Source organism: Vicugna pacos, chromosome 17 (genome assembly GCF_048564905.1).
Source record: "Vicugna pacos chromosome 17, VicPac4, whole genome shotgun sequence".
In the NCBI taxonomy this organism is placed as follows: Eukaryota; Metazoa; Chordata; class Mammalia; order Artiodactyla; family Camelidae; genus Vicugna; species Vicugna pacos.
This window is the reverse complement of record NC_133003.1, coordinates 23,549,545-23,562,256: the sequence shown is the minus strand read 5'-3', so window position 1 is coordinate 23,562,256 and position 12,712 is coordinate 23,549,545. Positions and strand designations below refer to the sequence as shown.

At 57.0% G+C, this 12,712-nt stretch overlaps 1 protein-coding gene and 1 long non-coding RNA gene across 7 annotated transcripts in view; one reads left to right on the top strand and one right to left on the bottom strand.

Moving 5' to 3' along the window:
* Positions 1-4,443, top strand: part of POC1A (POC1 centriolar protein A) — a 67,145-nt gene extending 62,702 nt beyond the window's left edge. For 5 of the 6 annotated variants that reach the window (XM_072941404.1, XM_006196376.4, XM_072941401.1 and 2 more), the window contains one exon: positions 4,235-4,443. In XM_072941404.1, the coding sequence (XP_072797505.1) occupies positions 4,235-4,333 (99 nt within the window). In that variant the 3' untranslated portion in view covers positions 4,334-4,443. The remainder of the gene's footprint in view (positions 1-4,234) is intronic. The other variant, XM_072941402.1, reaches the window with a different exon arrangement.
* A 596-nt stretch (positions 4,444-5,039) lies between these two features.
* On the bottom strand, positions 5,040-8,625 carry LOC140686765 (uncharacterized). Its single transcript, XR_012060655.1, has 3 exons — positions 7,454-8,625; positions 6,440-6,600; positions 5,040-6,332 (listed from the first exon to the last, which is right to left on the bottom strand). It is a non-coding gene; the product is annotated as an uncharacterized lncRNA (long non-coding RNA).
* Positions 8,626-12,712: the final 4,087 nt, after the last annotated feature.

Sequence of the window (12,712 nt, the reverse complement as noted above, 5' to 3'; positions counted from 1 at the left end):
AGGCATCTAAAATCTAAGATGTTAAGGTATTTTCTCATTCCCTGTCTATTTAAAGGTTCTTGTTGGTATGTCCCTTTTGTCCCTATAGTTTTGCCTTTTCATAGCATAAAATTGTGACTTTTGTGATCATTCCAAACCTAAACATTTAGCCAGATAAGAGACTCTGTTTCATGGGCACTGGGGGCATCTGAGGCCTGGGAACTGCCTCTGAGAGTGGCCTGATGGTATGAGGGGACTGCTGGGTGACCCTGACGGATGTCCCTTCCAACCACTTCTGCTCATTTAATCCAGAGCCATCAAGCTAAGTGGCCTGACAGGTGGCTGCCACTGGGTGAGAAGAGAGATCCAGGAGTTTGTCCTTAGGCTGCTCAAACTTGGGCATCGGGCGGGGGACAAGCAGATATCCTGGGGTCATAGGGCCTGTAGCCCTCGGGCACTGCCAGAGCGAGTGGGGAACAGGAAGTAGACAGCCCTTTCCTTATACGTGCTCGATGCGGACAGAACAGGGTGCACAGTTCCTGGTACCTCATTCTGCACTCTGAAGCCAGGCCACCACGGTTCATGGTCCACGTTAGTCATTTACAAGCTGTGTGACTTTGGGCGAGTTAGTATCACTGTGCCTTGGTTTCTTCATTAGGAAAAACAGGCTCCTATCCTGAAGGGTCCTTGTAGAGTGCCTGGCACATCATGCACGCTGCGGGAACGAACGTCAGCTGCCTAGAGCAGCCCCCGGAGCAGAGTGTGTCAGGAATTGGGAGGGGCCCCCAGAGTCCAGTCCTGGCTTCTCCCGCTGGTCTTCCCTTGCGCCTCGGCTCTACACCCAGTTACAGAGGGGACCTTGTGCCTGGATGGCACCAGAGCCAGGGAGAGGGCATGAGCTGCCTGGTTTCTCCAAGGTCAGCAGACAGGAGGGGCATCTCTGAGGAAGAATTTGGTCCCCAGTGATGGCCATCTTTCCCAGCTACCATGCCCAGACAGGTCCGCCCAACAGCCAGAACCCTGGACTCATCTCTTTCTCTAGTTGCCCTTTGCTTATAATAAGTCAGAGACCCAAGGACACCCGTGTCAGGCAGGGCCATTTCCCTCTTTGGCATCTGCCACCACACCCAGCGTGCACCTCCTTGGGGACTTTGTGAGAGGCTGGAACCAGGTCAGATCTCATTCGCCCTTAGGAGAGTAGACTCAGAAGGACTGCGGAGGTGTTTGCCTTTCCAGTGCCTCTCCTCACCCTCCAAGGCAGGTGGGCCTTGTCTCCAGGCCTGGGGAGCGGGACACAGTGTGGCAGGAAAATTCCCAGGGCTGGACCCGGAGCACGAGGTCGGGGCAGCTGCGAGCAGCCTGCTTGGTGCGGCCCTGGGCCTGGCAGGGAAGGACTGTGGGCTCTGCTCCACTCTCTGAGCATTGGGGCAGCACATACTCGCGGAGGCTTGCTGTGCCCCTGACATTTGGTGTGGGGATATTGCTCTGAACCAACAGGGAACGTTCACATGGCAGAGGTGGCCGGGAACCCATCCTTGCTAGGGATGCGCTACCCTCTCACTGTCTGCACCGCCAGCCCTGAGTGTACTCAGGCTGACCGCTGCTACTTGGCTTCTCTGATAGGAGCCTTTCCATCACTGGGGAAGCCCTTTCCTTGGTGGAGGGAAGGCACGTCAGCAAATCAGAGGTCAGGCTTTCCGGGTTTCACTTTCTCAGGAGTGATAACCATTTTCTATGAAAATGAGGGCCCATGCTTTATTGGAGTAGGATTATTCAGACAAATTTGTGAAACAGAGACTACCAGTCGGTGTTCTAATGTACAGAAATCCAAAGTGCCCTCCTTTCCCTGGCCCATCCTTCCAGCTCAGAGGGGATTTTGGTGGGATCAGATGTCACTGGGAAGAGCCGGGTAGACTTAATCCTTGGATGATGGCTGCCACCCAGCATCTTCTCAGAGTAGCTGGAGGCAGAGGGAATAGGGGGAGTGGAGATCAAACACGGAGATGATGTGACTCTTCCAGAAGCTTGCCTGGGAAGGGGAGAAGCCAGAGAGCGGCAGGGGAGGGAGGAGCTGCAGGTTTAAGAGGGGGTGGACATTTTTTCAGCCTGTTTGTCTGTAACATGCTATGAAGCATCCCTTCAAAGCTCCCAAAGGAAGGACCCATAACTGGCCCAGCACCCTCCATTCGGCGGGCAGGAGGGGAAGTAGATGATACTTTTCTGTTCAAAGAAATTTAACATCAGACTTAATAACCGTATTTCTACCAAGCTGAAATCTGGGTCCCCTGTGGAACTAAGCGGAGGCCTCATGAAATGTGTGGCACCCCTGGTATTGACGTTGGCCCAGCACCCACTGCCTCGACATTTGGAAATTTCGTCCCTGTGAAGTGTGTGTGTGTGTTGGGGGGGTGCTGGGGGTTGGGCAGAAGAGGAGAAGCTGGCTGGCTCCCCTACTGGGGCCTGGAGTCCGGAGCCATCGGAAAAAGTCTGGATGAAGAATGATTTTGGAGCTTGGCTCAGTGTGAGTTTCACAGCAGCCAGTGGAAACTTCCAGGAATGCTGCTCTGGGCCAGCCGGGGGCTGTTTCCGCCACCACTTTTACGAGACGCAGACCCCCTCCACGGCTGGCCGGCCAGCACAGGGGAAGCGTGACGGTCTCTTCCAGCTCAGCTCTGCCTCTCAGAGTTCAGTTCATGCTCCACAGGCAGCAACTTTTCAGGCTCTGTCCCATACCCCAGGGCGTGGAGCCCTTGCTGCTGGGCCAGCTCTTTAGAAGGGGCCTGCCCCCAGGAGGAGCAGCCTCTGTGAACGGTGGCCTCCGTGAACAGTGACATCCATGCGGGATGCTGAGAGAATTTATAGCGGCCTCAGAGGGGAAACTCCCTCCCAAAATGTTTCAATGTTTTATTAAATGTATGACAGGAAACTTTCCTTTCCATTGGACCAAGGCCCAGAGCCTCCATGGAGCCTCAGGGAAGGTGGCAGAACCTCCTGGGGAAGCCCACAGGCAAATGGGTGAAATTAATAGAAAATTTTGTTTCTGAACCTGACCTGTTTCTGATGCCTGCAGGCTCCACGGCACAGGAACCGAGCCTGCCCCGTTCATAGTGGACTTGCCCAGGGCCTGACATGCACAGGCACCCAACCAACCCTGGACGAGGGGAGTGACAAGCAGGGACTTGATGCCCAGCGTGCATCAGGCTGAGCGAGTGCTGGAGTGGGCATTGACTAATGAGGTGGGCTTTTAGGGGGAGTACTTGAGGGCAGTCAGCTAGCCCCTCTCTGGGGAGCACATGGGCTCCCAGACACCACTGCCCCTCTGCCAACACTCTGTCCAAAGCCAGAGGAGGGGCGCAGGTTTTTGCAGCCTTGTCTGGGAGCCATGTCTGTGAGACTGGTCCTGGCCCACGAATCACATGCAGCACCAGGGGTGAGAGCATTGGATGGGCCAGACGGCCAGGTCTGCAGGCCAGCCTTCAGACTGGGTATACGAGAGAGGCCAGGGAGCAAAGACTCGGCCTCTGGAAGCCGACATGATGACAAGCATTGTCACAGTGGCCAGCGTGGGTCAGGCCAACACATGCTGGGCACCATGCTTGCAGTCTCCAGGACCACTGTGAGCTTGACATTATCATTCCCATTAGAGAGGAAAAACAGCTCAGAAACAGGGAGTTTGGGCCTAACCCCCAGACAGCACATCATCCCTGCAATGGTCCTCAGTGGACTCAGACAGGAAGAGGCCCCCCTGGGCTCGGGGGAATCACCTCCCAGCCTGGGAATCCCCTCCAGGTGCAGAGAGCAAGGGCCTGAGGCATGGGCAGGACCCAAGGTGGGGGCGTCTTTATTTGTTGGTAATTTTCTCACCTTTGGAACAGAGATGGTAGATGGTCTCTGATTGGTTATGGACAGAGTGTGGCCCAAATGAAAAAGTGGTTCTGCTCTGGAAGCCCAGTCTAAACGCCAGACCGCCAGGGTTGGGGGTACCTGGCCTTTGGGAATGACCAAGGGCCGTGGGGCCTGCTGCCTACTCTTCCTCCCTGTGTCCTTCCCCTGCTCACTAACATCAGAGAACAACCGTCCGGAACCAGCAGGGGTGGACAGGAAGCCCAGAGACAAGGCGCCAGGCAGGATCCCTGGGTAGGAAGAGCTTGTCTTTGTTTGGCAGACCGAGGCAGCTGAGCAGGACTGGCTGAGGGGATCCCCAAGGCAGCCTAGTGGCCCCTCCATCCTCTGGGGCTGACCATTTGTTTTGCAGACAGTCTCCATCCTGGAACAGCGGTTGACACTGACAGAAGACAAGCTGAAGCAGTGTCTGGAGAACCAGCAGCTAATCATGCAGAGAACAACACCGTGATCAGGGGAGCAAGAATCAAGAGCTCGGTCGATTTGTGGGGTGGCAGGCCGGGGATTTGTACTGTGGGATGTGGGTAAATAAATAAAGGGGCTTCGGCTCTGGGAATCACATCTGTCCGGAGCCCCAGGGGTTGTGCTCTTTTGCTCTTCACCTGCTGTCCACACCTGGATATTCTCCACCTGGCAGTGGGGGGCTCCCATAGGCGGGGCCCACATCTGCACCATGGACCACGTTTAGTTTAATATGAAGGAACCACTTGAAAATGTCTGTGGCCTTGGAGTCCTAAGGAGCCCTCAGATGGCAGCTCCCCACCAGAGGAGGTAGCTTCAAGCCACCTTGCTTTTCATTTATCTTACTGGGGTTTGTCAACCTTTCTGCCACGTGACAGGCTTTTCCCATCTCAGCGTAGAAATGGACTACTCATTGATTGGATAAGCCTGCAGTTTCCTCTAAATATGACAAAAGGCCCAGCATAGGCCCACCTGAGTCTGTTTTATCCAGGAACAAGCACTCTGGTGGGGAGGGGGTGGCTTTGTAGTGGCCTTGATTTCTGCCCCACACATGTCCACTGGGTCCTGGTGGCTTCCCCCTCTGCATGTGTGAGGGCAAAGGAATCTGAACATTAAAAAATAGACTTTATTGAGCTTGTAGAAATGGCTTGTTCTGAGTGAGACCTAATCAGCGCCCACCCCCATCCCCAGGGCCCATGAAGGGAGAATAAAAATGGCGTCTTGGGAGGGCCTCTATTGGGATGACCTCTGAAGCCCAGCACACCCTGTTTACAGCTGTTCAGAGCCTTGGGAAGCAAGACAGCCAGAGCCCCTGCACATATGCCCGCCCTCTGGCTGGCCTGGCTGCTGGCTGCTTCACCTGGGACCTGGAGGTCTCAGGCACCTGCCTTTCTACTTGCTTGTGAGGGTTCCATAGGCTCCTTCTGCATCCTTGCAGGAAAGCCAGGCAAGTGTTTCTTATATGTCTGAATGCAGTCTGTGCCTTCAGCTTTGCGCTTCTGGGGGCGTGGGCAGCCAAAGAGGTATTTATCCTGCAACACACCTGCCCTGCCCTGGGGGCTAGGGGAAGGCACTGTTAGATCGTCCCTGGAGCTGTCAGCACCAGGCAGCTGATGAGCTTCCCAGACTCTGCAGTTTCCAGGGAGGAGCAGAACCTGGATGCCTAAGGGCTTGGACTGACAAGAGGCAGCCTGTGTTGAGTCCTGATGAACGAACCCGAACCCGAACCCGGGGAAGCTGCCTCTTCCCACTGGGCAGAGAGGGAGCTGCAATCTGGGGTCAGGCCTCAGGCTCTACCTTTGGTCAATCTGTGTGACCTCAACATGGTGACAGCTCTCTAAGCCTCAGGTGCTTATATTAGGTGGTGGTGGTAACCGCCCGCACCAGGTGGTGATGAGGTCGGTTCTGCCGCAGGTGCTTAACAGAGGCCCGTGGCTCCCGGGCCCCACCAGTCCCTCTAGGCCGACGGGGCCTGCTGTAGGTGGGGAACACGCTGCTGACTCAGGACGTTCTGGAGGCCCCCAGGACCTGCTACAGTCCTCCCTGCTGGCGTGTAGAAGAGCCCGGCAGGCCTGCTGGTCTAAATTGACAGGTTAAGACCCCCCAACTGCCTTGGGAAGTCATGGGCTCCCGTGGGAGGCTTTTACGGGGAGTCTGGGCAACCCTAAGTCAGCTTGCGCACAGAGTCCAGTGCCTGTGGGTCGGGCTCATCATCCCGGCCCACACTCGCTGTCCTACCACTGCTGAGCCCTCAGCTGCCGTGCTGTGGCCAGCGGAGCTGGGGCTCCCAGGTGTTGGGGCTCCAGCCCAGGGCGAGATCCTCTCCAAAGACCCAGATGGTGCCCCTTGCTGGGGACAGCAGGGCAGGAGCAGCATCTCCAGGGCACCGGGTGGCAGCTCTGCTCACAGGCCTGAAAAGGGCTGCCGTCGTCACCGTCTTCAGTGTATACCAGGATCTTGCCTTGAATTTCTCTCTGAAATCTGCCTTTCTGTGTGGGAGAAAATGTGGATTTGAGGGTCTGCTAGGGATTTGGGAAATGGTCTGGAAGCCCCACCGTGGCTACTAGGTGTAAACAGTCTGGAAAGGGGTACTCACCACCCCCACAGTGCAGGATCAGCGTGTCCTAGGACGTCTGGCCTGGGCCCCCCAGGTGGAGGTGGGCTAGCGCCATGGCCGCGGGCTGTCTGGGAGGGCTTTGCTAGAATGGCCTGCACGTCACACTCCGGCCTCGACAGAGCCACCAGCCAGACCTGCAACTGGGGCAAAGCATGGTTCTTGGAGAGCTGCATTTGTCTTTAAAACAGCATAGAGCTGCCTCGTCCAAGCCAGTGTGTATGACCACACTGAGGTCAGAGCTGTGGGGGACTCGACTCGGGCTCTCATTTGGGCCAATTCTTCCCCAGAGAGTTCCTTTTCTTGCTCATGTGGGGCCCGACCCAAGACCTCACTGCTCTGAGAATCTAGGGGCCTGGTTGCTGCTGGGGACAGGGGGACAGGGGACCCTGGGGTGCTCTGCTCACTCTGAGCTCTGTCTCTCCAGCCTCATTTCCAACCCCTTTCCCCTGTGAAGGTGCTGCAGGACCGTAAGCTGGGCGACACTGCTGGGGCTGGTGGCAGGCAGGACTGGCTACGGGGCCTGCATGAGACGAGGAGGAGTATGGGGCCTCGGGTCCTTGAGGTGGCTTGGCCAGGTTGAGGGCAACAAGAGAGGTCCTTTGTTGCTGTGCCTCCCAAAATGACACTCCCTGCTAGCCCTCCCCACGGCTCCCCTGGGGCTGGGCTCTTACCAGTCCCCCACTGGGGCTGCCAGCCCTCTGGAAATGTAGATGCCTTAGCTCAGCCGTCATCTCTCCTAATTTTGGATTTTGGTAACTGAGCTCCCAGAAAACCAAATTGCAGGCATCTTTATTTTCCTTCCTTCCTTCCTTCCTTCCTTCCTTCCTTCCTTCCTTCCTTCCTTCCTTCCTTCCTTCCGGAGGTTAGGTTAGGAGTTATTTGTTAGGAAGAGCATCTCAGGGCAATTCCTACCCCACCCCTTCATGCCCTAATTTTCCTAACGTGAAATAAAAGAACAGGTATCTGTGATTTAAATCATGATCCCCCACCTACCCTTCACCAGATTCTTGGGGTTCCAGGGATGAATCTGCACTTCCTGCCAGAGAAACCAAGGGAGGCAGGTCAGGTGGGCTGGATGACAAAGCCAGCAAGAAGCAGCTGAGTCCAACCCCTGCCCGTGGCAAGCGTGCTGCCCTTTATTCCTGGGTCACCACTCCCAGGAGCACTGGACAGGCTGTGTTGCTAGCTCCCTGCAGGCCTGTCTTCCTGTCCTGGAAACTCTGTTATCCTCCCACCCGGCACTGTCCTTGTCCCTCTGTCCTCTGATCTCCGTGGTGGCCGTTTACGTGAGAGCAGGCTGGCGAGAGGGCAGATCAGAGGAGACGGGCCCCTGACCCACAGCCGGAGTCCAAATCTGTCCCCTGTTAGCTCTATGACCTTGAACGTGTTCAGTAACCTTATGGAGACCGTTTGTAAGCTAGTACCTGTCTTGCTGGGCACGAGGTGCTCAGAACAAGCGTGAGGTCACTGTGTGACTGGAGGGAGACTTCTGGCAGGTTTTACCCTTTCCCTAGAACTTGGCCTGTGTGTCCATAGAAATGGGGTTTGATGGTCCTAGGGTCCTTCTGGCTCTGAAATTCTCAGTAGCCAGACTTACGGTCTCTTGATCCAGTGGTGAAGAGGGAGTTGGGATGGCAGGCAGCCCTTCCCCACCCAAGGAGGCAAGCACTCCAAGGCCACCTCTTCAGCCATCACAGAGGCCGAGGCCGAGGCCGCCACTCTGGAGGGCCAGCACAGGCTTTGGGGTGGGTGTTTGTGATTGCCGGGAATCCCGGAAACCCAGCCCGCTGAGCAAGCGACAGCACAGTGAGTCACGCTGGCCTGCCGTCCCAGCTCCCTGTCATTAGCCTCATCTTCCTAAACGGTTTGCTCAAGATGGGCCCCTGATGGCTCCAGCCTTAATTGGGGTGTGGCCATTTAAGGGGGACAAAAATCCCCCCGAGGGGTTCTCTCCAAGCACCCCCACCCCACCCTAGCCTGCCCCAGGCTGCTGAGGTGGGAACCACCTTGCCAAAGCAGCAGTGGCCTGCTGGCGGCACTGGCCCCCGGGATGTCACTCCACTTCCTGTGAGCATCGCCGCCTGACGCAGCCTTGTTCGGTTGCTGGGTGGGCTCTAGCGCACCCCAGCTGGCTGCCCTGGCAACCTGGGTTCCCTTGCTTGGCCACTCTGGAGAAGTCTTTCAAGAGACCCAGGACATGGGGCTCTCGCAGCCATGCTCCAGATGAGGTTGGAGCCAGCCCAGAGCACCTGGGGCAAAGCCATTAGAACGCTTTCAGTGCCAGCCCCTCCTCCAGCTGAGAGCCGCTGTGTGGAAACACTCTCCCAAGAACCTATTTATAGAGCAAGGCCCCGGGAGTGCTTTCACTTCAGGTGAGGCCACCTGGAGCCCCATCTGCCCGGGCCTGCAGCTTGTGGCAGGAACTCCGGCCCCCACGCACCCTCTCCTACCACCCATGAGGAAGCTGAGCGCTGCTGGACAAGGAACTCAGGCAGGAGAGGAAGTCATACTCTCCTGCAGCTTCCCTTTCTCAGCTCTTGAGCTGCTCTTTCAGGCACAAGTGTGTGTTCCTGAAAGCGGGACTTGGGCATCTGTCGTGGGTGCCCAGTGGGCAGAGAGAGGCCTGCCTGCAGGAGCCAGGCTGGTGCCGGCAGTGTCGCTCGGCCACGCATACTGACATCAGCTCCTGTCCATCTCCATCCTTCCCCAGCTGGGCACCCAGACTCAGCTTTGATAGGGAGGCTGACTTTGGAGCCATGGCCTTCCCCCATGTTCACCCAATCCGTGTCGTTTGAGTCTCAGGCCTGACCCAGGGCACATCTGTTCAGCTGGCCTCTCCTAGATAACTGCGCTGCCCGTCCCCTCCACAAATTAGGCTCATCCCAGGGCCTTGCTTTGACCTGGCAGGTCTCTTTGGAACCATCCAGCTCCCCTAGAAGTTCATATGGTGCCTCCCCACCTCTCCACTCAAACTGTGACTCCAGCCAGAGTCACCCCAAGGACATGCCCTCATGCCCAAGGTTGGCATGGGAGGGCCGACCATGTTCCCCAGGGCCAGCACACCCCCTGACCTCCACCCTCAGCTCAGCCCCCAGAATCTTCCTCCATGACAGCTGCTTCTGGGTTGGCTCCTCAGAAGCCTCTGAAACTTCGAGCAGGAGAAGCAATGTAATTAGTCTTCCAGACCCTCCAGGCAGCAGCTCACATGTGCCTGCTAACTGAAAACAGAAGGTGCTCTGTCACAGGGGCCTGGGCTGGCCCAGGTCAGGGCTGCTGCCATGAGACCTCTTGGCTGGAATTGTGAAGCTGACCTTTGCTCCTGGGGTGGCCCTGGTCCTGAGGTTGGGTCCAGTTCCCCTAAGAGTTGGGGTGTGCTTGGGAATAGAGCCATCTGTGAGGCCCCAGGATGAGGCATGTCCTGAAGTCTCCTGGTGGGATGAATGCCACTGGCTTGGAGAAACTCCAGCTCTGAAGGCCTCTCTGGTGAGGGAAGGGGGCCTTAGGCTGGGGCAGGTCAGGTGAGAGCCCTTCCAACCTGCCCACCACTAAGACCATCCCAAAGCTAGACCCCCAAGGAGCCAGGACTCGCTGAGATGGTGCCTGCTCCTTTCCTGCCTGGTCTGCTTCTGCCTTTGGCCCACTCCATCTGTTCTCAACAGCAGCCAGAGTCGGCTAAGCTATAAGATTAAAAAATAATAAATCAAAAAAGAAAACCTGTAAGACAGCTTAGGCCATCCCTGCCCAATCCCTTTCAGTGGTTCCCCAGCCCCCTTCAAGTATAAGCCACAACGTTCACCACAGCCAAGAGGCCCTTCTCCATCCTGTCCATTCCCCCACCCCCATCTCCAACCACCCTTCACCCTCCCTTCATTCCCCTCCAGCCACACCAGCCTCCTTAGTGTTCCCTGGACACAACAGGAACATTCCAGCCACAGGGCCTTTGCACCTACTATTCCTACTGCCAGGAATGCTCTGACTTCACCTTTCTGTGCCTTGGCCTCCTCATCCATAACATGAGGTAACAACAGTAGTGGTCTCATAAGGCTTCTGGAAAGATTTGCTGAAACAATCCGCACAAAGCTCTGAGAACAGGCTTTGTCCCTGCAGGGCTCCGATCCATGGCCTAGGGAGGGCTAGGCCCCATCATCAGAGTTCTACAGGCCAGCCAGCTGGCTACAAGGCCGACCCCAGGCTCGGCCTTGGTCGGCTGGCTAGAAACCTGGGGCTCAAACAGTGCTCCTGGAAGGGGGATCTGTTGTACCCCGTGAGGCGCACAGACTCTGCTCCCTAACTGCTATGGGTCTGTCTCCCTGGAGACCTCACCACACATGCTGACGTGGTTCCTACACAGCCTTCTCCCAACCAGGCTTCCAGCCACCAGGCCAGTCTGGGTGCCTGATAGCTGAGAGGGGCTGAGATGGGGGTCAGGGCCAATGGGGCAGTGGCTTCACCACACCCACGGCTCTCTGGTGTGGTAGGGGCGACTGGGCTGGATCTGAAGGAGCCTCTTGCTGCTGGCCAGCTGGCTGGCTGTGGAGGGGCTGCCTCCTGCCTGCAGGGACCCTCCCACCCACCTGTTTTTATCCTGCCCCGAATGGCTCAGAATCCCAGTCAAACAAGGCCAGGGATTTGGGGTTTTTTCTGCCTAAAGGAGAGGAGTGGGCCCCCTAAGTGGTCTCTCCTACTGCTGCACCCCAACACTGTGGGCCTGGAGGCCTCCTGCAGGGGCCTGGGAGGCTAGCAGCCACCCTTGTAGCGGGTGGGCACTGGGACTTCTAGGGATGGTCCTCCGCTCCTCTCCCTCTTCCCCCTCCCTAACCCTCCCTACCCCTCCCCTTTCTTCCTCCAAACACATGTTTCCAATCCCCTCTCTGGCCCCTCTCCCCCTCCCCAGCCCCTTCCCATTTCCTCTCAGAGGCATTGACTCCAATGTGGAACTCATTAGGAGACCCTGAGGGCTCGTAACCCAACTCTGGCCTGGGCTCGGGGAGGGGGCCTGTCCTCAGCCCCCACGCTGAGGCGAAACGGCCTCCCCGTCTGGCCCCCGTCTGGCTCTGTGCAGCCTTGAGCTAGAGACCACAGGAGCCGGTCATGGCCAAGAGCTGGGCAATGCGGGTTGGGGGAGTGTGGCCAGGCGTCCGGCTCATCTCAGTCTGGTGCCCATTTCATCATCCAAGCCTCCTCAGGAGCCAGGCCAGGGCAGCTTCTGGTCCTACTGTGGCTGCTGGACCTGCTGGTGAAAAGCCAACCTCAGGGCTCCTAGAGAAGACCAGAGGAAGGGTGTGGGGTTCTGACCTGCTACTTGATGACCCTCAGCTTTTCATCTGAAAGTGGGAAGGGAAGTCCAGGGAAGGGAGCATGGTTTGAACTGGGCATGTATGAATAAGGCCATTTTCTCTCCGGAAGGGCACAGTCCCAGGGGCTGGAAGTAGAGGTTATGCAAAAAACTGATGCTGTGGTCACTGGAGTTTGGGAAATGCCAGATGACCAAAAAGCCAGCTACATCCCTACAGGACTTTTCAGCCTCTAACACACTCCTAAGCTATGCAGCTGGGGCCACAGAATTGACAGTGTTTCAGAGACACTTGACCACACAACGCTCTTTATTGAGGTGTGCCTGACGGGCCTAGTGTTCTATGGACCCCACTGTGGGTAATTCTACAGAAAGAGCCCTCAGAGGGCAGGAGGCACGTGTCAAAACCCTCTGATGGGAAAGGCTCCCTGAGGGTCAGAGCAGGGGCTGTTTTCTGCTGGGTTTGAGCAAAGGATGGGAATTGAATAGTGATGACAGCTAAGGAGGGGGCAGCAGGAGGCAGCAGGAGGCAGCAGGAGGCTGGTGTGGCCAAGGTTTGGAGGTGGGACCAGGCTTGAGCTGTGACTGATTCCCTCCCTACCCTTCCTTATTGGGGGTGGGGGCAGGTGTGGGCACAGAGGCAGAGGCATGAGGCTGGTGGGTAGGGCCTTGCCCCACGGGATGTTGGGAGCATCCATGCCCTACATCAGCCTCAAGACAGGGCAGTCATGGCTCTAGGTTCAGAAAAGTTACTCTGTCTCCTCTGTCCCTGTTTCCCTTCCTGTTGGGGCCAGCCTCTCTGCTCAGAGCCCATTCTATCCACACTCCCTAGCATAGCTGCTTCCAGTCCCCTTCCCATCCCTCCGCTTTCAGAGTCCTTCCCACAGGGACTCACTGCCTGTCCCCAGGGCCCTCTCCCCACCATCCAGGCATAAGAGGGAGACATGTGCTCAGGCCTG